The 24,106-nt window shown below is 39.2% G+C and overlaps 1 protein-coding gene across 1 annotated transcript in view; it reads right to left on the bottom strand.

Moving 5' to 3' along the window:
* The window catches only part of LOC132010153 (ceruloplasmin-like), a 30,774-nt gene extending 7,018 nt beyond the window's left edge, over positions 1 to 23,756 (bottom strand). The window contains exons 1-16 of the mRNA XM_059388091.1: positions 23,602 to 23,756; positions 22,461 to 22,711; positions 20,829 to 21,041; positions 20,156 to 20,326; positions 19,088 to 19,330; positions 16,642 to 16,807; positions 14,831 to 14,961; positions 14,342 to 14,479; positions 13,856 to 14,067; positions 12,102 to 12,252; positions 11,250 to 11,462; positions 8,638 to 8,845; positions 7,722 to 7,861; positions 5,702 to 5,830; positions 3,567 to 3,673; positions 2,443 to 2,644 (exon numbers count right to left, since the gene is read on the bottom strand). Coding sequence (XP_059244074.1) covers positions 2,443 to 2,644; positions 3,567 to 3,673; positions 5,702 to 5,830; positions 7,722 to 7,861; positions 8,638 to 8,845; positions 11,250 to 11,462; positions 12,102 to 12,252; positions 13,856 to 14,067; positions 14,342 to 14,479; positions 14,831 to 14,961; positions 16,642 to 16,807; positions 19,088 to 19,330; positions 20,156 to 20,326; positions 20,829 to 21,041; positions 22,461 to 22,711; positions 23,602 to 23,756 — 2,830 coding nt within the window. The remainder of the gene's footprint in view (positions 1 to 2,442; positions 2,645 to 3,566; positions 3,674 to 5,701; positions 5,831 to 7,721; positions 7,862 to 8,637; positions 8,846 to 11,249; positions 11,463 to 12,101; positions 12,253 to 13,855; positions 14,068 to 14,341; positions 14,480 to 14,830; positions 14,962 to 16,641; positions 16,808 to 19,087; positions 19,331 to 20,155; positions 20,327 to 20,828; positions 21,042 to 22,460; positions 22,712 to 23,601) is intronic.
* Between the last annotated feature and the right edge of the window lie 350 nt (positions 23,757 to 24,106).

Below are 24,106 nucleotides of genomic sequence, written 5' to 3'. Positions count from 1 at the left end.
ATATATTAATATGTAATAATTAATATAATTGAATTATAAATTATAATATATTAATATATAATATATAATATAAATATAATATATTAATACTATGTTTTAATATTAATGCATAAATATATACTAAATTATACATTAATTCTATAATATATAATAATATATTAATTATAATATTTATATGATATTGATCATTTATATCAATATATAAATATAAAATATTTAAATTTACATATATAGATTATATTAATCTATATAAAATTATATAAATGATATGGAGTTATATATAAACCATATAAATTATATATTATTTATATAAATTATGTAATTAATATTATATTTAATTATATATAAATAATTTATTTTAATAAATATTATGTTTGATATTTAATAATTAAATATTAAGATAAATATAAATAAAATATTTTTATAATAATTATTAACTCCTTTTTACTTTTCTATTTTGTGTTCATCTGTTGAAATGCCAAAAATGCTTTAATACAGTGGTACAAATATCTAATTTATAACCCTATATCTATGGAGGTTGGGTTCTAACACTTTTAGCTGATGGAGGGATACACTAGAAATAGAAAAAACTAGGAGACTTCTTTAGACTGTGATTCTTAGACTTTAATGTGCATGTATCCCGAGAATCTTATTCCAGTGCAGATTATGAATTACTAGATCTGTTTCGTCTGAAATTCTGCATTCCTAACAAGCTCCCAAGCGATGCTTGATGCTGCTCAGACTAGGCCTGGAGCATGAAGGCCTGGCTGATCGCCAAAGCAGTTCCTAGAGTATGCACCTCTACTTACTGTTCCCTCGTCTGGTGCCTTTGGTGCCTTCTGCACAGTGGTCTTTAACTGGATTTTGTCCTGCAGGGGACATTTATGGCAGTGCCTGGAGATATTCTGAGTTGCACAACTTGGGGAAAGGTGTTACTGACTTCCCAGGGCCAGAGGGTAAGCAGGCTGCTGAACATCTTATGATGCACAAGGACAACCCCCTCCCAATAGTTACCAGACGGAAAATATGAAGAGTGGCAAGCTTGAGAAACCCCAGTTTAGATTGTGTCTAAATTCTTAACAGGGTATTCAAGCTCTTGCACAATTCTCTGGGCTTTTCTTTTTTTCTTAGGTCACATTCTTCTATCTACTTGGAATGTCACCCCCCTCCCTCTTTACTAGACAGACTCCCATGCATCTTTAAATATTCAACTCAAAGTCCTCTCCCCTTCAGGAAGACCGTCTTGGAAATAAGAATTTAAAACACAGCACTGTGTTGATATTTCTGTTCCAGCACCCCCCCCACCCCCACCCTTCCAGGTCAGCAGAAATGGGCCAGCCCTGTGCTGTGAACCGCTTGAGAGAAGACGCCTCATCTTCCTGGCCTTCGTATCTCCTCAGCACCAGTGTGGTGCTCTGTGCCCTCCACGAGGCATATTAAAAGATGATGGGTAGCAAAGATGCAGTCCTTGAATTAATTTCAAATTTACTGTATGTATCTTGGGGGAAGAAAATGAAGAAGTTGAAAAAGATCACATTTGGGTTTGCCTTACTTAAGGATCCCTTACCTAGTTGCATCCCGGAGCTTCCACCCGTGAAAGGACTGGGACCAGAAGTCTGACTGAATGTGACTGTGATCAAGTGAGATTGTTTATGTGCTTGTTCTTTGAATAATTGGCTCATTACTATGATTCTAGATGGGCAGGGGGACATAAACAGGACATGCCTATTCACAAGCCATCGACAAAAGAATTTTGGTAGGTGAGCATGGGGTTTTTTAACGGTCTGCCTGGTGGGAAATTGGATGAGACCATGTGCTCACCAATTTGCCACAAGCCCCACCTCTCCCTGTGTCTGTCCAGGTAAGAGACTTAGAATATCATTTCTGAAGGATATTCAGAAATGATAGCTGGTATTCTCGGTTTTACATCACCTGTGTGGTTCCGGAAGCATTGGAATTTGCCCTGCAGCTAAGTCTACAGCCCTTAGGCCAGATCCAGCCCTCTTACTTCCTGTTTCTCTCTGGCCCCTGAGTGCAGGATGGGTTTTAAATTTCTAAGTGATTAAAAAAAAAACCAAAAAAGAATGTTTCCCAACATGTGAAAACTTTATGAAAAAAACAAACTTCAGTGTCCATAAATGAAGTTTTATATTGGCTCACAGCCACTTCCATTTCTTTATATCTTATCTGTGAGTGCCCTTGTGCCCCATGGCAAAGTAAAATATAGCCTATGGTAGAGACTGTGTGGTTTACAAGTCTACACTCTTTACTCTCTGGCCCTTTATGGAAAAATTTGCCAGCCTGGGCCACGTGATCTACGCCACAGTCCTATGTGATTGCCTTCTCTAAACTGCCGAGTCTGGTAAGTGTGAACCCTCCCCTGTTTCCTTTGTATGAAACATCGTAGAGGTTCCAGCTGTTGAAGCAGCTAGTGGACATTACCGTGCATTTGGTTGCTGAGGTCAAACTGTTCATCATTCCTGTCTATGTTGTTTGGATCTGAAGAATAGGTGTTGACATTTTCTTCAAAGTACCAGGATTTGTTCTCATCAAAAATCATAAAGTGGAGCACACGGTGAACTATGCTGGCTTTGGTGTTTTTGCGACACACGATCAAAGGGCCTACCAGTCCGCTGTTAAGATCCTGAAGAGGCAAAGCAAGATTACCAGCTGTGCCAAAACTAAAAATGTCCCCCAACCAGTGAAATGAGTAGAATAAAGGTTGAATTCTAACGAGTTCAGATCGTGAGTTTGTAGTCATTAGGATTCTAAGTCTGCAACTAAGAAAATGTTTGACATGTTAAATCCTTGACTGAGTAAAAACAGTCATCTCACTCATTCGAGCTGAAGTCTGACGAGAACAACTAACTCCTGAGAGGGATTTTAGTCACATTCCTCGGTGGATTTAGCTCTATTTTTGAAATAAAAAACAAAAACCCAGAGCTTTGTTTTTAATTATAATTTCTTGGCCTTGGATTTGGCGGGCAGCAAAGTCTAAAGGTCTCGGATCCTTGGCCATGCAACGCCTCTGCCCCCAGAGCCGCTTCCGGCTAGGAGCCTTGGTTTGTTTATACTCATTTTGGTTTGGGGTTGAGTGTCTGTGTAGATTCTTGTTCTAGGCAGAGAGCAGGCCAAAATAACTAAAAGTTTGGAGACAAGACTTTTGTTGTTGTTGTTAAGTGAAAATAAATTGAACGCCAGCATTGATGGTTTTAAAAAGCTATATACATCTATATATGTTTATTTCTCATTTATCAGAGACTTTTAACTCCATACTTTGTTTTCTATAATCCAAATATAACAAAGCAAAGCAGAGGATATTATTATATTTTCCAATTCACAGTGACATTTTAGAAAATACCATGAATTGAAGTAATCATAACGCAATGATCTTGCTCTTGGAAAAAGCAAACATCTGTTGAATTAAAAGCTGAGCAGGATTCAGGTCACTTAAATGAAAGATTACATAGAACTAAGATTCTTTTTTAAAACACAAATCAATTCCTTCTTTCTTTCATTATAATTTCCAAGAGGAGATAGAAAAAAAAGGATGACTTAACGTTTACCTTAACCACATCCCCAGTCGAGTAGTAAAACCAAGGTATGCACTCAAAGTCCTTTGAGGCAGGACCAGTTCTTTCTGGAATCTGCCAAATGTATGTTTGGATCTCTCCTAAAATAGACAAATACAGTGTTTATATACAGAATCTTTTAAAGCCCATGTTTTTAGGGAGATAACAAGCAAACCCTGAAGCTATCCACATATTAGGTGACAGAGTCCTAGTTTCCACTTCTGGCTCTACCCCTCCTAGCTCTGTGGTCTTGGTCAACATGTTTATAGTTTCTGAGCCTCTGTTTCCTCCTGCACATAAAATGGGAATTTAGGGATTAGACAAGATGGTCCAAATTAGGCATTGCTCGGGTCACAGGGTGAAGTTGACATAACTCACACTGCTGCCTCTCACCACCTCTGGGTTAATGAATCAAAACCTTACAGTGATTTTGCCATTGAAAAATGTCAGTCATTACATATTGAACTCATGTGTTCAACAAATATTATTGTGGTGAAGATAATGCAGGCTTTGCAACACGACAGACTTGCTTTGAATTCCAGCTCTGAACATTCTAGTTTATAGATCACATGGGCCTCTTCCCTCTTCCCAGAGCATTTGCATTAGCCCTATGGAATCTAAATCCTATACTCTTGCCTATTTCAGAGAAGTTTTTTTGGACACCTCCTTCTACTCCTGTGCTTTGCTATATAATCCTGCGTCTCCCACTTCCAGAGGCTTAAATTAATTTTCCTAAGCATCTCTGCTAACTTGATCCTATCCCCAACTTCCCTGCTTCTGAGTCTTTAACAACTTAGTACCAGCCCTCTCCTTCCAGCTCACCGCACAGGGCCTGAGCACAGCAGGAACCCAGAAGTGTTTGTGGAATGTACGCAATGGAATCCTTCTCTGACTAATGAAAACAGAATGCTGACTTGCAAACTCTCTTGGTAGGAGATTCATGTTGGCACTACCATGGGACTATCTTTTTTTTTTTTTTTTTAAATCCAAAAGGGAATATTTCACCTGCCATCAAAATGTCTCTTTCATCCCTCTACCCCGTGCATCTTTCCTTTCTGAATTTGGCTCTTTCCTTGATATCCTTAATTCCCAGAACTCCTTGTTTTGGTAGTCAACTATGGTAGACATTCAGGTTCCCCTTTAAGAATGAAGGAATCATTGCTCCACAGGCTTGTCCGTCAGCTTCTGAGGTAGCCTTAGTAGAAGAGAGCCACCTCACCCAGGCTTACATCCAATGACAGATGCAGGGGCAGAAAGGCCCAGCTTTCTCACCCCAACTCAGGGCAACCGAGGACCATCCTCTCTTCAGAACTTCTAGGGATGGCTGTGATTTCTGCTGAGGCAGCATCTCTACATAAGCTCTTCCTGTGCCCGATTCTGTGTCTTTGTCTTTCTCTCCATAGCCTTTGATCCCAAGAGCATTATCTGCCCACACATTTTCATTTCAGGGTCTGCTCCCTGGGCATATATTAAAAAGCATTTGTTTTGGGGGCACCTGGGTGGTTCAGTCAGTTAAGCATCTGCCTTCAGTTCAGGTCATGATCCCAGTGTCCTGGGATAAAGCCCCACATGGGGTTCCCTGCTTGGTGGGGAGACTGCTTCTCCCTCAGCCTCTGCCTGCTGCTTCCCCTGCTTGTGCTCTCTCTCTCTCTCAAATAAATAAATAAAATTAAAAATCACTTATTTTTGTCTGAGGTATATAGAATGCATGCTGTATAATGGTGTTACCACAGAAATGTTAATACATGAGGTTCATGACTTCCTCTTAGTGTCTCTCTCTTCCTACCCCTTTTGTCACACACTGAGTTGTATATTCAACTCCTACTTTAGCACTTGAATTGGAGAGTTGGAGTATAGTCTATTATACTGGCAGCTGAATGGTGGAGAGATGGGAGGAAAGGTGGTTCTAGAAGAAATTGTATACCCGGGGGAGTTTTTCCTCATGGTACCCATCCCGGAAGCAAACTCAAGACTTGCAAAAGGAACTCACTCCCAAACTCCTTCTTTAGACCCTTCCTACTAGTCCACTGGTCTCTCTCATCTTGAATTATGCCCATACTTAAGAAAAGACATTAGCACACAGTCCTGCACAAAAGCTGTGAAGCTTTTTTCTCTTCTGAAGCAGTTACCTGGCTGTGTTAGAACAACAGTGGAATTGTTTGTTTTCACTCCATGAGCGTGGATCGAATATGGTCTTGAGGCTTTATTTTTAAAGACAATTCGGATTTTTTGACCAGGAGTGAGAAATATTAAAGGACCTAGGGAATATAAAAAGGAAAATGTGTGGAAATTGTTATTTATTATAGATTATGAATCCTCTGTCCTCTTAAGTATTTATACTGCGACTTATTTTTATCTTTTTTCCTGAACATGCAGCCAAATAAAACACACTTTTAACAAGTGGATCATTGATGATTTATGAAACATAGTTTTTGTCTGGAAAATTTAAGTCTTCAGAACATTTATTTTGAGTAGCATCAGTTAATGCCTATGAAAACACACAATTTAGAAATGAAATCTTTTATTTTCTTTCTTAACCAACCTTATCACTTAAACCTTTTATCCTTTTCCCTTTTCACCTTAGTGGAGAGTTAGCAGGAGCTGGAAGGCCTTTTTACTGACCAAAGATGATTCTTTTTCCCTCAAGCCTGAAGACCCCTTCATTGTACTCTCTCTCCCTTCCTCCCAGGCCAAGAAGTGGAGGTAAAAACTTTATTTTAAATCTTCTATTTAGAAGCAGTTATATCAGTGTCTATAAAAATTCTGAAACAGAGACAGTTTTGAGATAAATTAAGCATGGGGATTTCTTCAAACTTGCACTATAATTACTGAAATCAGAGCCCTGAAGGTGCCTGCTGGACATGAGATGCTAGCTTGGGACATCCACTCTTTGTCCCCATGGCCATCCCACCTTCCCAAACAGGAGAGAACTGTTTTCCCTTTTCTGTAAGATTTTTCTCTTTTTTTATAAATAAGAATGGAATCTAGAAGGTCATATTGTATTATTTACCTTGATTCATTCAGCCAGGATCCCAGCAAAAACTAACATCCTACTGTTACTAAAGACAGGAGCCACCCAACAGCAAGTGGGAACTGGACAGCACAGACCTCCTTCTGGGGGTCGCAAACAGACAAGCTTGGGAGGCTAATGAGGAGTCAAGAAGAGTATGAGTTTCTCCAACAACATGTAAACCCATCTTCTCGGGTCCCACAACAGAAAATAGTTTCAATAGAGGTCCCTGGGTGGCTCAGCCGCTTAAGTATCTGACTCTTGGTTTTGGCTCAGGTCATGATCTCAGGTGGTGAGATCAAGCCCCATGTTGGGCTCCTCGCTCAATGCAGAGTCTGCTTAAGACTCTCTCCCTCTCCCTCCCCTCTTTGGTCCTCCCCCACCCCCCTCTGTGTGTGTGAGTGCACTCTCCCTCAAATACATAAATAAATAAAACCTTAAAAAGAAAAAGAAGAAAATAGTCTCCAACAAAAGAGTTATTAGGACCCAAATAAAATTTAAGCATAAATGCCATGTGACTTCTGGAAATACTATGCAACATACAGAAATGTCATTTGACATATGATAATATCATGTGACCTCTGCAGACCCTGCCAGATTTAGGGAAATGCTACATATAGGTGCTTGGGGTGGCTTGTAGTTTTCCTAGCTTACTTGACAAGGGTAGAAGAAATAGCTGTAATTTTGCTCACTGTTAGACAAATGAAACTAAATATTAACACTTGAAATGTTTAAATTAAACACTTAAATTTAAACAAAAAGTTCCCCCTCCTCACTACCATATGCCTTCTGGGCTTCATTTTAGTATCAAGGAAATGATCTCTAAATGCTACTTCTAAGGTCTCTCTAGAGTTCTTGAATTCTGCGGGAAAGGAGTCAGGTAATCTGAACCTGACCAGAGTAACTTTCTATCGTCTCTTCAGTTTCCATGAAACAACACTTGAATCAGTTTCCTTTTCCCAGTAAAAGTGCCTACTGGCAAACAAATTAGAATTAACGTCATAGGCACTTTTACTGTCAAGGTGGAGGTGGACAATAACCTCAATGTGTGTTGAGAACTGTTATCTCAGAGATTGTTATCTCTGGTGGCCGAGGACAAGAAGAAAAACTTGAAGACGAGTCTGATCGTATATTAATACCTAGTATGTCCAGATGTTTTTCATCTTCATTTCTCTTTGTTTGATTCTTGAATGTGATATCATCATATTGACGGTATAGGACTTTCTTGTATTTGGACCCAAGAAACTTTCCAATTCTATCCAAATATATGTCCGTTTCACTTTAAGGAAATAAAAACAAAACCAAAAAACCCACAAAGTTAGTTAATTCAATCATTAAATTCGACAAATTCTCATATGGAAGAACTCCTTATTGAAACAACACAATTGATTAATGTCTAGAGGCTTCTTTACCTCGAAAAGTAATTCTTCTTAAAAACAAAAAATTCTCAGTACTGGCAAGATTGCTGGATATTCATTCTGTACTTTAAAACGTGTTTTCCAGAGGAAATTTTAGTTTTGATACATAGATATATAGCAAAAGTTAAAATCAGAGACAGAAATCGAGTTTTACAAAAAGAAAAGCAAGGGTCTCCAATTTGAGGTTCCCGAAAGAAGACAGATTGACAGAGACAAAGGAAGACAAAAGGGAAATCTGACTGATGCCCAATGTTAAATGTAGCTCGAGTGATGTTTAGGACACCTCAGAGTGGTCAGGCGGGATGGTAACACACTTCCGGAAGAGGAGTGAAAAGAAAGACAGCGAGAAACAAAGCCCAGAAGTAAGTGAGGCAGATATTCAGAAAGAATTGAAGTCATTTATAATCAAAGGTAAAATACATAGATAAACATTATATTTAGAACACATCCTAACCACACAGGTGCCTCACACGTATCACGCACACACACCTGTCCTGCACAAGCACAGCACACACACATACCATAGAAAACTCATACACAGCACACAACAGGTGCACACATGAGTGAGACTGAAAAGAAAGGGGGGAGGACCCCACAGCAAACCCTCCTGGGCTAGAGACGGAAGCTACTGCCGTACTTCTTTCTTTGTAAATGCTGCAGTTGTTTCTCCCACTTCCTGCTAGGAGAATAATCCCACACAACTTCCTCCGCAGCGATATAAATGGTTTTCTCTTCCTCATACTGTGTTTCATCAGGGTTTGCCTCCGCACACTGCCTCACGTGGTACTGATGCTTCATGCCTCCTTGATAGTGCTCTGCTGTCATACAAACCACATCAAAAGTTCCTGGAGATGAGTCAGAAAAGAATGCATAAAGCTTTATGTTCGATTCCTTTTCTCTGTGAAGTCGTCTAGAAGATACAAACCCCCAAATGGAATACAGTAAAATTTATTATTTTTTTCATAACTTTGGCGGGTACTTATTCTTTATGCCAGGCTTATTTCTAGGAACTTGGGAAACACCGGTGAACAAAATGGTTAAAAAAAATCCATGCCCTTAGGGTTCATATTGCCAGGTGGGTGTTGCTGTAAACAGAGCAGGTAACATTTATGGATGTTGGAAGTGCTATGGATTGAAGTGAAAGGCAGACTGGTCTCAGGAGGACTGAGAATCCTGGGTGGGGTGTGGCAGGGCAGGGAACAATGACCAATATTTTTTTTTTAAAGATTTTATTTATTTATTGGACAGAGGAGAGGGATCACAAGTAGACAGAGAGGCAGGCAGAGAGAGAGGAGGAAGGAGGCTCCCCGCTGAGCAGAGAGCCCGATGTGGGGCTCGATCCCAGCACCCTGGGATCATGACCTGAGCCGAAGGCAGAGGCTTAACCCACTGAGCCACCCAGGTGCCAGGGAAGGCCTTGATGGGAGGGTGACACCTGGACAAAGATGAGAGGTGAGAGATGGATCCGGGACAAGAGTAGTCCAGGCAGAGGAAACATGCAGCAAAATCCCCAAGCTGAGGGTCTGTTTGGTGGATCTACAGACCATTCCAGAGGCCCGTGTGTCTGGAGTGGAGTGAACAAGGATGAGAGGAGACACGCTTGGTGCAAGTTGGAGGACTGGGTCCCAAGGGTTCTTGGGGACAACCGAAAGTCTGTGGCTCTGAAATGGGGAGCCATTGTGAGATTTTGAGCTGATGTGGGATAAGGACACTGGCAGCTGTGCTGAGAACAGATGGCAGTGGCAAGTGCGGAGGGAAGGAGACCTGTTAGGACCCTACAGAGTGATCCATGAGATAACGTGTGGCTTGGGTCGGAGTGGCGGAAGTGGAAGGCAATCAGACTCACACTTCCAAATCCCCAGGCAAGGACCCAACAACAACAACAACAACAAAAACTCCAGCCTGGTTCAGGCCATGAATTCCACTGGAATTCAGGTTTTCTTTCTCTGATTTTGCTAATTTTATGGTCATCACATGCCAACGCTGCTTCTGAAAGCTACCTTTCTCATCCCCTAACACTCTCTTCTGTCTCATCTGTACCAAATTCTGTTGTTGCTGTTACTTTTTGCAAAGGGTAGGATTCAGGAAGATGAACAAGAATCAAAACCTTCAGACTCAAGCATTTGGGAAGAAGTACTTGTTTAGAATGAGGTGATGCCCATGGAGAACAGCTCTTGACCCATAGCAGTGTCTCCACGGGTTTACTGTGGTTGATTTCATTAAGGAAAGAGAGGAAGAAGGAAGCATTTTTTCTCTTAAGTCCAGGAAAACATCTCCCGGGAAAAGGAGAGGAAGAAGTGGGGCAGGCAGAGGCAGGAAATCCCTTGCCGCAGATTGAGTGCACAGGGCAGAGAGAATGAGTGTTGGAAAAGGTTTCTTTTTTTCCTCCCAGTGCTCTTAATCACAGGTTCTGTTTGTTTGAAAAGTAAAATAAAAAATTTTTAAATGCAGAAAATGTAATCGAATGAATCTGCACTATCACTGAGAGTTCAGATACCAATCCAAGGCATTTACGGAGTGGCTAGCTTAATGTGTAGCCAGCATTTGATTGGTCTCAGTAGTTTTTGACCAAGATGAATGGATTTTTATTTTATTTATTTATTTTATTTTGGTGCAGGTGGATCTGCAGGATAATGAAGGCACTAATATTGAACATCTAACATATACCAGGCGCTTTACTATGCCACATCTGTCTCACCTGGTCCTTATCTATTCCTTTTTGTGGATTGTAAATTACTTCAATCCCTATTTTACAAATGAGGGTCTCAGGTTCGGAGCAGAGGGGAGGCTCCTCTGACGCCCCTAACAGTATTCTGATTTTAAAAATTTACCAGCAGCAATTGACCTCACTGAAGTGAAAACATTTCCCTAGAGAGCCAGGCCCTCAAGGAGTGGAGTAGAGAGAAGGCAAAAGCAGATGGCAGGTCTGGGAAACAAACGGATGCAAGAGTAAGATGTAGAGAAGATCACAGAGTGAAAATGGGTTAAAATGCTTCAAAGCATCTTCACTGCTTTGGAGGAGTGTGGATTGATTTAGAGTCTGGAGCCCAGGAAGAGAAAACCGAGAGGGATGGAGGTGATTTTTGTGATCTGGGAAATGATATATTACTGTTCCTCTGAATTACATGGAGCAGGCACTGTTTATGTAGGTTCCTTTTTTTCTATACAAACAATATTCAGTGCATGTGAAGATACTGTTTTTCATAATCTGGATACATTTCAGCATGAAAGAGAAGACCTTCCACTTACCTACAGAATCGGGTGTCATAAAAAGTGTCTGGGAGGTGTGGGGAAACAGAGCTATGGTGTCGTCCCTTGATCCTAAGGAAGTGAAGGTATTTCCTGAAAAATATATCCCATGTAAGTCTTCTACTGATCCCACACTGAGAACATGCCATGAAACGTTGTCTCCTAAACACATATCCAGTCCAGGCAGATTTCCATACATGTATCCATTTATGGCTACAAGACATTGGTGACAAAGAAAAGAATATTTAATTCATTGATAATTACCATCCCTTCAAACTTACCAAAGGACTAATCAGAAGGCAGCCCAATCATGTAAGAATTTCAAGATTATCTGAGTTAATCCCTTCCTTTTAGATTTGAGAAACTAATGCCAAAGAGGTAATTACTTATCCAGTGTCATTAAGCTGATATTTGGAACAGATAAGATCAGAGTCCAGGTTTTTAGATTCTAGACCAGTCCTTTCTCCCTACACTTACAGTCTTCAAAAACCCACCCACGCACCCACCAACCAACCAACCAATCAACTAACTAACTCAATAAACACTCCACCCACCAAAGCCACTAATTTGGCAGTAAAAAAAATACATGATAATTCTATCTCACATTTAATAATAGCTAAAACAACATAGTACACCAACAAGGCATTGTTAAATATTTAATAAATTGAATTTAACATAATCATCCTAGTAGATAATATTTTTGTTATGAAAGTTATCTTTAAAAGAAACATGAAATATATTAGCCAACCCTTGGGGAAAAATGTATGTCTCTCTTAATCTGTAATTCTTTAGACTTAATGAAATTAAACAAGTGCTTAATGCCTTTATACTGTAAATTGCATGTTTCCTTACAGTACATCTGATTGGACATTTGGAACTCTGGATCATCTTTATCCACATTTTCAGGCTTTGTGGTAAATGTTTCAATATTTTCATCTAAGAGATAACTTTTATTTTCATCAAATATTGTGGCAAGCAGATAAAACTCTTTGTCTTTTCCTTTCTGTGGATAAGAATAGAAAAAGAAATAGACATGAAATACATATATACATACATAGACATATATATGTATATACACACACACAATCTAGTCAAATAGTTGCTCTGCATACAGGATTTCCTATGCAAAGTGTTTTGTATACTTCTGGAAAATCCAGGCATGGATAAAGGCATGAATCCCAGTGAATAGATTTATCACAGAACCAAGAAGTTAGGAAAATTATCTACAGCTGTCTTCATATAAAGCTCTTACTTTAGGGACCCCCACAGCTGAACTTCATAAAACCAAACTGTATGATCATAGCTATTTGTACTGACTTTTCATAAGATGCTTTGTAGAAAGTGAGTTAAATAAAACTTTTTCAATTCTAGAAAGTCGCATTTTTATCATTTATGAAGAAATTAAATATGTACACGTATTTGTATTTTTGAATAAATAGAAAGATTACACGTACTATGAGAATTATGAGATTATAATGTTTTCATCGTACAGATGCTTATTAGTACAACATCTCATTTAAAAAATATACATTCAATTACACATATATTTATTTGGGAAGATTTATTGGGTTTTATTACCTTATAAATTATAAATGCCAAAAAGAAATCAGATATTAGTTTACTTGTGAGTAAAGAACAAGGGAAATTGATTCCTCAAACATTAATTGAGCACCAACTACGCGCCAGAGAAGAGCTGTGGTTGTTACAAAAAATTAATAAAACTTCCTGTATGGTTTCAAGGAACTTATGGTCTTGTGGGACAGAAAGGCCAATAAATATAATTGCATGGGTACGTGCTCCAATAGAAACATACACAAGGAACTATGATAACTAGAAGAAACCACTATAGTTAGTAAATATTTTCCAAAAGGCAGGAAGGGACTTTGTCGGAGTTTTAAAAATGTCTCCCTTTTAGCAGGCAAAGCAGTGAGGAAAGGCCATTCTTGATAGAGAGAAGAGGACAAAATCAATTAGTCTTTCTTACTCAGGGACTAACAAGCTAATTCTGCAGTAGAATACGAATTGCATGCACAGGGCGGCAGGGAAGGAGGCATGAATGTGGAGGGATCGACAAGGGTCTGGTGTGCTGAGCCCGCAAACTACAGAGTGTGGAGAGTGCTAGAGCTGGATTTGAAAGGAAGAGATGTGGAGCTCTGTCGAAACAGGGTGAACGTGAAAACAGGAGTCAGGAGGTTAAAGGAATTCAGAAAGAGGGGATGGTACCTCTAAGAAGGCAGTGGTATTGGGAATCTGGTGATTAATGTTGGAGGTGAGAAAGGAGTTGCTGATCAAAGTCCTAGGCGGGGTGGTGTCATCAACCAAGAGACAGAGTGGAGGAGAGAGGGCCAAGTAGTGGTTGTCCAGAGGGAGAAGAGGAGTTAAAGTAGTAAAGTGGAATTAGAGGTGCCTAGAACATGCTAGGGTAGGTGCTCATTGGGCAAAAGAAGAAGATACAGGTCTGGAGTTCAGAAAAGGATAGGATTGAGAGAATCAGCACACAGAAGAAACTGAAACTGCAGATTGCCACATTGCTTTTCCTCTGCAGTTCTGTTCTGTGTCAGGGAACCTCTCACCAAGGCATATCTGGACATAGGTCCATGACTCACCTGTTTGCCATCTTCTCCAAGACTTCCACTTCTGCACACGAGGAGAGGCCCTACGAGGCCACTGTTGATGTCGTTTGGCAAATTTACCGAGGAATAGTATAACCAGGTCAGGCAGTTGGGGTCCGCGGAGGTAGGACCCACATCTCGTGGAACTTCCCACGTATAGACAAATGTCATGCCAGGATTTACATGTGAGGAAGGTGGAGGAGTACCTAGTAAGAAATAAATATTTGTAAAATAGGACCGAGGACCAGGAGTCTCCGTTCTAGGCTGTGAAATCTCTGAGAGCAAGGACTGTATCTTGCTCGCCTTGTAGCACTTTGGGTGACAGCTGGAAGGGGCTGAAGGAATTCCCGCCATAATGAGGATACGGAGCTGTTATGACTCGAAAAGTGGGCTGCACCATGATTTGAGGAGGAATTTTATTCTCTAGCTGACATCGTATTGCGGTGTGGCTTGCATGGGCCTCCCTCGAGCCTTACTTACCTCCTCCAGGTGTTCTGTGGGCCCCCTCATTGCTCGTGTTGTAACGTAGTCCATGAGGCTGAATGCTGAGGGGCAGGGAAGCCTTGTTATAAAAAGTGACCTTGATGATCTGTCCCACTTCTGCCTTAATAACAGGGCCTAGAAAGCAACAGAATTAGGAATTGTCCTCTGTTTTCACAAACATGATTGTCAGGTGTTTTACTTGAGTAAGTTTTTTCTAGGAACAAAGTAAAGAGAAAATGCCACGAACAGGAATGCATCCGACAGCAAGAGCTCTAGATGATTCGCGGTCTTAGAAAGTCACTTTGGGTTATGTGAATATATTAATCTTATTGGATGTACGGGGACAAAAAAATGTATCGTTTTCATAAGGTTATCAGATGACATCTAGAATCTCTAAAACGGCGTGAGATGTGAACACTATTTTGATTGCAGAGAATATATGTCAATGGTGTTTATAACCCTGCAGAGCTATGAAGAGAATTTTACCAAGGATTCCGAGGTGCTCTTCTCTTGCCTTCGGTGTTTGGAAGGAGGCATCTGTGTATTCACGGTAAACTAGCTTTTTGTAAGATCCTCCAATTCTGGTTGTACTTTGTTCAAAATGTAGCTGGGATTCACTGTGCAGAGAAAGTAGATACACAAAGAACTTTTAAATCAACAGTGATCTTGTGAAAAGAAATTTACATACATCTAGAATTTACATACATCTGTTTTAAGTTACTTGTAATTTATAAAAGCAATGCATGTTCATTGTAGAAAATTTGAAAAATAAGGGGAAAACTGACCCCCCAAATTAAAATCTTCATAGTCCTGCTATCTGCATATAACCACTGTCAACATTTTTCATGGATTTCTTCTTAGTCTTTTATCTATGTATATGTATATGAGTATCTATGTCTGTCTACTTGGTGGTTTATCCAAACACTTTTTTTCTGGAACAACAAAAAAATTTTTTTTTTTCCAGCCGGGTAGTTAACAAACAACAAACATCATTTCTAAAACAACTATGTGCTGAGATGTTAGAATAGTAAGATAAGAGATGTCATTCTTCTTTTTAAGTCTCATTATAATAAAATTAAATAGGTTCCCCTGAAAAAAGGTGTTCCCTAGCAGTGAAGTAGTGACTTGTCATGCTAACACATCATAGAATTTCATAGCCAGGACAATCAAGCAAACTGAAAAAAAATCTATTAATTCATACTTATTTTAGACAATATAAAATAAGAGTTGGACCTAACTCTGAATCTAAGTTTTGCTCTAAGTCCAGATATCCTTTATATAAAGTTTCCACATCACAGATTGAATAATTTATTGATGAGCTGCTGTAAGAAGAGAAAATATTCACTTGGTATGACATTCTTAGTTTTCACAAATTTTCTGTGAGAAAATTAGAGAGAAATAATTACCAGGGGAAACACTGCTTGATGATTTTAGAACTTGATATTTTCTGACATGTAACTTTTATTCAGTAGATCAGAAGGATTAAAATTCCTGTAATCTTTGAGTTGGTAAATATAATTATATCAGTTGGACTACCAGAAAAAATTTTTGTGTAATTTTTTTTGATAAAGATTTTATTTATTTATTTGAGAGAGAGAACAAGAATGAAAAAGAGAGAGCATGAGAGGGGAGAGGTCAGAGGGAGAAGCAGGCTTCCTGATGCGCAGGGTGCCTGATGTGAGACTCAATTCCAGGACTCCGGGATCAGGACCTAAGCTGAAGGCACACAGGTACCCCTTTTTGTGTACTTTTAAACCCTGGTGCCATGGGTAATCTCATAGTTTTTGGTCATTAAAATAGGAACTGGTAATAGATTCTGAGGTGTTGTTGGAATAAAAATATTTATAAAACATGACTTAAGAATGTCATAGGAAATAAAAGAGTAATAAAAAATGTCTTGGACAGTTATTTAATTTTGCCTTAAGATCTTAGTGGGAAGGTATAAATTAGACATGAAGAATGTTTCTGAATTTTTGTAAAATTCTGTTATTGATAACATAGCCACTGTGTCTCATCATTGTATATAATAAACCTATTTTGAAATTTAGAGCTAGGAAAAAATATGAGCAGTATGTTTTATTTTGCACTGGCTGCCAAGCCATTTAGAGAAAAATTTTGTGTGGTAGTGATCCTTTGATTCAATATTTTCTAATTATTGATATAATTATTTTTCTACTTTTGTTTTATCGGTATCTTTTTATGATAAGATGCCTAAATCCTTTTTAAGAATAGCTCATTATGAAAAAGTTCGATTATCTTTATTTAACCAAGAATACTTCTAATCACCAAATTATTACCTTCCAGATGCTGTTAAATTTTTTTTAGTGAAGGAATCTACACCAGAGGGCGCATAGTTCCAAACAATTTTTTCAGCAGCAATGTAGTAATGTATAACATGTGTCGCAGGAACGTCTGTTGAAGGTTTTTGGCAATTCCTTACATTGAAAAAGGCCTGCATACTAACTGAAAAACAGTAAACCCAAGCAGAGAACATTACTACAACATTTTTCTTACTCCATATGTATTTTATGTTTTAGCCAACAGTATTGCAACTTCTCCTTTTCGGAGAAATTTGAGGCATTTTACTTATGGAATTTGTGTAAAAACCTAAAATGTATGAGACAAATACAAAAAGCAGGATGCAAAGATGAATGTTAGAGGAACATATATTACCAGGGAACAATCACCACCGTTGGACTGGTCCCTAGATGAAGATGGCGTCTTTACCGAGAAGAATTTGAGAGTTTATTTGGCCAAAAACATCTTTCCTCAGGTGAATGAAATTACTACTGTGAGTCACTAATGAATTAGCTGAGTTATTATATTAACTAGAAGGCAGGCAGGAAGAAAATCAAGGCAGGTGCCTTTCCATGAGGACACTAATCCTGTGCTTTGATTTCGGAGTACTGTTGGTGGGAGTGTGAATTTGGACAGACATTTTGGAAGGCAAACTGACAGCATTTGTTAAAACATAAAAAGATGCAAATAAAAAGATGTTAACTATAACATTGTTAATAAGCAAAAAAACGTGGAAGCAATTTAAATGCCCATCAGCAGGCAAATGGATAAATAACTTAGGATATATTCCCAATGTGGAAAACTATACAACAGTGGAAAAGAGTAAGTTAGATGTATGAGGAACGTCAGGGAAAAGTTTCCAAAACATGGATGACTGAAAAAAGCAACAGCAGAAAATTACATGCAGTGTGATCTACTTATGTAAAACGAAACACAAAATACAGCAATGTGTTTTTGGTTTCTACATTTTCATATATATTGTGTGAGAATGCATAGTATTCACACCCAGTGTTTACTCTCTGGAGAGGAACAAAGAGGGCGGTGATGGGAGGGTTGGACCAATGGCACGTTCTTAAATCCACTCTCTAAAGACAAGAAACACAATATTTTATTGATTTTGCTAATTTTTGTGGTCTAAACCCTCCCACTCTGACCAGTTTGAGGTTACCAAGAATTTAGCAGCTGGCTGACCTAATTCTCCACCCTCTTGAGCTGCCTACTGCCTCCACCCAATTCTTCGCACAACCTCAGTCCTTCCTCTTTCCATCCTTCCTTTCTTTCCAGCCAAAGTCTATTCATCTATTCTTGTAATGACTAAAAAAACAAATACAATTTTTAATACATTTTAAATTAAAAAAATTTAAATACGAATTTTAAAAAGAGTGGAAGTAAATTTTGAAAACCACACCCCACTCTAGGACACAGGACACTGGAGAAAGCTATGGAGTCAATCAAATCAGCCGAGGAACCTAAGAAGCTTCTCAGTTGTGCCTAGGGCTGACCCTATTCTTTCCACAGAGCTGAGGGCCAGATCAGGCTTGAAAAAGGCACCATCTGCAAAGTCAGCAAATAGGGAGAGTGGGACTGAGTGTACACTGTCACCTGAAAATGATACTCCTTTCTAAGTGAGAAACTTTTTACCATTAAATTCAGTCCTCGAGTTGCGGTAGCTGCGAGTGGTTCTCCTTTTTCCCTAGCCCTTGAGGGCCGCAGCACATAGGAAATCCTGATAAATACTTATGTGTCGTTATTTCAGTGACTAGGGGAAGCATGATTCTAACCAAAGTATGGGACGTGGAAGACAGGTTTGATCACAGAAGTACACCCCAGTTTTGTACAAAATAAGAAAATTTACATTCTTCAGTTCTAATAATCATGTTTTTTGATTGAAAGGTAAGAGAAAACATTTGCGTGGTAGGTAGAGCTTGGTCATATTTAAGTATAGAAAAGATTAATGACTTCATAGCTGGCCATTGTATGATTCATTGGAGGCTGTGATTAAAGAGAGAAATAAATAGAAATACAGAGGTCTCCTGAGTTCTGGGTCAGTAACTTACAGTCCCACAATATTCCTGGCAATTCTTCTTATAAGGTTTTGGACAAGTGTTTTAACCTCTTAAAACTTGTTTCCTCAACTAAAAAACAAACAGTGATAGTCTTTACTGTGCCATTCAGGCTTTTTATAAGGTTCGCTGGCTAATAAATATAAAAATTTTTTGTACAAACAAAACAAAACACCCCTATATTCCTACAAATGTTCATTATTGTGGGATTAATTGTCAGAGACCTGGGTTCCAGTTCTGATCTTGTCACTACCTTCCCAAAAGGCAATCCCATCACCTCCCTAGAAATCAGTTTCTCCATTTGGAAGAGAAGGCATCTGTGAGGGGTTGCAACCTTGAAAATTCTCTGACCCTCTATTATGTAAAGGTCACAAATCCCTACCGTGTATCTGACATCCCAGCTGCCACTCTCCAGGGCCCTTGGCCACCATGAAGGCATCTTCCAGTGAGGCAGGGAAGACCGTAATGGTGTCCTTTCTGTGATTACGAGATATCAGAGTCTGTCCATGCAGGTAGATGGGGTGTATGTCCGATGCACCACCCATGCCCACAAAATACCACTTGACCTTGTCCTCAGCACACATGGTGAGATTGGGCAGATTTCCATACATGTATCCATTTATTGCTGAAAACAAATGTATGTTTTATTTTCTTTATTTATCTTTTAAGTAAACCCTACCCCCAACATAGGGGTTGAACCCATGACCCCGACAGCAAGAGTTGCAGGCCATGCTGACTGAGCCAAGAAAACAAACATGCACTGATCTCTCACACATGGTAGATGAGGACCATATGCTATACATTCTGTGCATTTCCTCACTACACAAACCTCACAGTGTCCGCTTTATTCTCAAGCAGATTCTAACATGGGATTTGATTGGTGTTTCACACACAAAAAGGCCATAAATATTGTATATAATTAAAAGTGTCAGGAGCACAAAGAATTACAGGTAAGAGGAGGAAAAGTGAGCTGAAGAGCAGAGGGTCAGTGACGAGGGGAAAAGAATAAAAAGAAGCTAAGCCCTGGAAAGAAGAAAACAAGAATGTGTGACTGAGAGAATGATCGTATCTCTCCTGAAAAATTTTATGTAGAAACACATTCTTTTTTTTTTTTTTGAAACAGGTTTTCATAAAATACCTGGTCAGTTATGTTTTTATTCTTCCATAATATTTTATTACCTTAAAGTGATATCTTTCCTGTTTTACCATCTACTTTGGATCAAGATCAGACTTTAGAAAACAAATGCATTTCCCTAACTTTTCATGTTTTGAAACTTTGCCAACCAGCAAGATTTACTGCAGGCCTTGCACATCAACCAGCGTACTTTGAGTGAAAAAGTGTAAAATGTAAACTCAAGCATACGGACTTGAACAGAAGGAAATTAGTAACTAGAATCACTGAAGTTAGAATTATAGCATGTGGGAATAAGCAAGCTTTCTTTCATCTTACAGGGCATCAGATTGCTGTTCTTGAAGTCAGAATCGCTAGCCTTAACTTTTCCGGGTTCAGTATATGTATTAATATTGTCATCTATATACCAGCTTTTGTTTTCATCAGTTATGGAAAACATCAAAACATAAGACCTGTCGATGTCTTTTTCGGTGTCTCCATCCAGGGTGCCTGAAACATAAAGAACAACAAAACTTGCTCTTTGCAATAATTATTTTTTGCCATAAAATAAACTGGGAATTCTAACTGATTCATCCTAATCTCGCACACCTACAGACAAAACTCTAAGGAACAAAGCATGCAAGGAACAAGCAGACAGTCTCTCATTTTCCTACTTTCTTCGACCCTGCAGATTCAACACTTCTCTGTAGGACAAAGGGGTCAGTCATTTTGTGAAAAGGTGGCTCAAGTGAAGTTTGCTGGGTTTGACTACCATCTAGTGACCAATCTGCATCACCAGACTTGAACCGAGGCATTGGACTCACCACCGCCATCTAGTGCTCGGAATCTGAGAGGGCAATTTACTTACTTGATCCAAGAATCAAGGTCAAGGAAGGAAAGGAAAAAATGAAAAATCAAATTTTTCATTTGATAGAAAAATTCCACTAAAGAGCAGGGGAGAGACCGCTTTTTCTGGTTCTGTTGCTACAGTGAGATTTTAAAAATATGTTACCTCTTTTGCAAGTCAGAATTGGTCCAACAAGACCCGAAGGCACGTCTCTTGGAGTGTCTACGTGGGAGTGGTAAATCCTTGTCACACAGTTACTGTCATTGGGGCCAGGCCCCTGCTTTTCTTCTACATACCACTTGTAAGTGTATTGTGCCCCTGGTTGCAGACGGTCATCTTCCTTTTGCTGGCTCGTAGTATTATCAGGATAGAGAGCACCTAGAAAACATAATCCACACTGTGGGCACAGTAACCATTGGGCAACACTATTTTGAATGTGATTCGTGTTTTCTCTAGTAAGCCATAAATGTACGTTAATTTCTAGTTTTGGAATCAAGTGTGCATTTCTCCCCTCCTCTTTTCCTGCCTCCTGTCTCTTCTTCCTTAGCTGGCTTTCACTTGAATACCCAGCTTGTCTAGTTTCTAGACTAAACTGGAATGAGATAGTATTACTGCAGATTATTATTACCATTATGGATGGATTCCAAAAGTATTTACTGTGTATCTACTATATGCCTAGACCGCAGATACAGAAATCTAGGCTCCTGAGAGGCCTTCCACATTTTCTTCAGACTTGGAGCATCAAGAGGGCATCCATAAGGCACAAGAGGCATCCATGTGTCCTCCAAGTAGATCACTGGAGCCCCAAGAGTGGCCCTCCCTTAGCTTACATTACCCTAAGCTATTACCCCAGTCCTGAATCTGGGGCCTTTCTCTTCTTTCTTTCTTCTTTTCCTAGAATTTTTGCCTCAGATCTTTACCTCTTGAGGCCAGAGTCCTCATAACTATGAATAAATGTCTTACATTCAATAGAAGATTTTGAAGCATGGCCAACATCTCATATTTACCCACCTTGCAAACTTCCGGCAACATCTCCCCACCCCCTGTGCTCCATGGTGAACATAAAATCTTATTTGTTGGGTTTTTTCTTCCCTTCCTTTTTCTAACACCACTAGGCAGTTGTGAGTATAGATGTGCAGGAGACAAGATACTGTCTGGGAAATAATAAATTTTTAAAAAAGATTTTATTTACTTATTCGACAGAGAGAGACACACCAAGAGAGGGAACACAAGCAGGGGGAGTGGGAGAGGGAGAGGCAGGCTTCCTGCTGAGCAGGGAGCTCAATGCAGGGCTCCATCCCAGGACCCTGGGATCATGACCTGAGCCGAAGGCAGATGTTCAACAAGCAAGCCACTCGGGCAGTTGTTATGGGCATCACTATTCCCAATAATGATTTTTCTTGTCAGTGTTTTTTTTTAAGAGGCTAATCCTCATCCATTAGGAAATGAAAGGAGGTGGGGGTAGAATAGTACTTCTGCCAACCTAACATTTGCTCATGAGTATCTCCTACCTAAATAAATAAGTACAAATGAATGTGACCCATGTTTTCTCTATTACATCATAAATGTACATTAGTTTGTATTATTATTATTACTGTGAGTGAAAAGTGTGTTTTCTTTCCTAAGAATTGCACAAGGGGGGGCACTAAAGAGAAATTGAAAAAAGACTGGATATAAACAGTCTACATCCACCCCAAACTACTCCCAGTTGATAATTACCCTGCTTTCCCTGAGGTCTTGGGCTCATACTTCCCATAAGCAACAGCTTGGAAATGTAAGGAAAAAGGATTCACTTACCTTCATTTTCTTTAGAGTAGGTGAGTCCATGAGGATGGAAACTATACATTCTTGAAGCAAAATTTTTTACGTGAACATAAACCATGTCTCCAGTCTCTGCCTTAATTATGGGCCCTAAAAATCCCAGCCAGGATGGTTTTCCGATGATTGTTTGGAATGTGTCATCAGTATACTGAAAATACAAAGCCTTCTTATAAACAGATCCTATCCTGTCTTGCCTCCGTTGCAGATTTTTATGGGACTCAAACTCTCTGTAAAACAAAAAACCAAAAAAACAAAACAACAACAAAAACAACAAAAAACAAAGAAACAAAAAGAGAGAACTTTAATAAAGTTTGAGAGGAAAGAAAAAAAAAAGTTAAGTCAATTGAAACTAGAAGTAAGAAGCCTTACCGCCTGATTTAGAACGACAAAACTCAGACACTGGAGAAAATGTGAAGGGAATCAAAAAAGGAGGTATAGGCAAGGAGAGCATTGGAGTCTGTGACGAAGGGATTAAATACAAGTGTAGCAAGTAATATATGTGGCATTTCAGTTTACAAGACTTACTAAACTCTTCACACTGAGCCACAAAAAAAGGCTTCTAACCCTACGTGAAGGTCTCTATACATCTCAAGCATTACATCGATCCCGATGACTTGGAATTATTTATCCATTTAAATGGATTTGTGCATTTGCTGATAGACTTAGGGGCCTTTTGGCCAACAAACATGGCAAATCCAAACCCCCATGTATAACCACTAGCTCTCTCCCTCCTAATTACTTGAAAAGAGAAATCAAGAACACAGCTACAATTTTAGAATCTCTGCCATACCTTCCATATAGGAAGGAGAAGTGTTGTTTTCTGTCTCGAGTGCCACACAAACTAAACTGATGATAAACTCTGAATTAGAGATGATCCTTGAAATACTGTGCCATGTTGGCAAGAGTGGCAACAATTATAAGCAGGAATAAATTCTGATTCTATCAATATCGGTCTTCCATGCCATGCTTACAAGAAAACTAAGGAAGCAGTTTTAATACCAAACGTGCCCTTAAAGGGTCAATGGTTAGAAATTCTTCATTAGCATTTTATCGGTGAATAACAATTACCGACTTTTGTTTCTGATAGTAACTTTTTCATTGCAAAGGTATTACTTACTGATCTTCTGAAAAAGGCTTCCCATTGAGCATATTTTTACCAGTAGGAGCATAATTCCAAGTGGTTTCTTTAATGCCTATGTTGTAGTGCCTATCTTTTGCCCAACCTGGAGAACTAACAAAACCCAGAAAGATTAATGGTAAAAGGGCCTTCATTTTCAAATTCTAAGCCTGGAGACTCTAAGTGAGTGATGCCTGTCTTTCTTTTATAAGCCAGGCTTTCTTCCTTTATTTGTGTCAGTTTACATAAGTCAGAATTGCATAAGAGCCCAACATGTGTTTCATCTACACACACGTCACTTCCATTCCAAATGCATCTAGTTTTCATTAGTCAGGCTGAGGGAAATGTTGCACAACCCACAGAGAATATTATGCTTGGCCAGCATTAGAACTTGTTTGAATTATTGGGTAGATGGGCTACCAGATCACCCACCATCCTCTGACAATTATTAGCTATCCCTAGGTTATAGGAATCTCTCCAGTTTATTCTCCAGCCTCCACATTCT

This window comes from Mustela nigripes, chromosome 2, assembly GCF_022355385.1.
Source record: "Mustela nigripes isolate SB6536 chromosome 2, MUSNIG.SB6536, whole genome shotgun sequence".
In the NCBI taxonomy this organism is placed as follows: Eukaryota; Metazoa; Chordata; class Mammalia; order Carnivora; family Mustelidae; genus Mustela; species Mustela nigripes.
The sequence above is the reverse complement of the archived record's forward strand: the minus strand, read 5'-3'. Positions and strand labels throughout refer to the sequence as shown.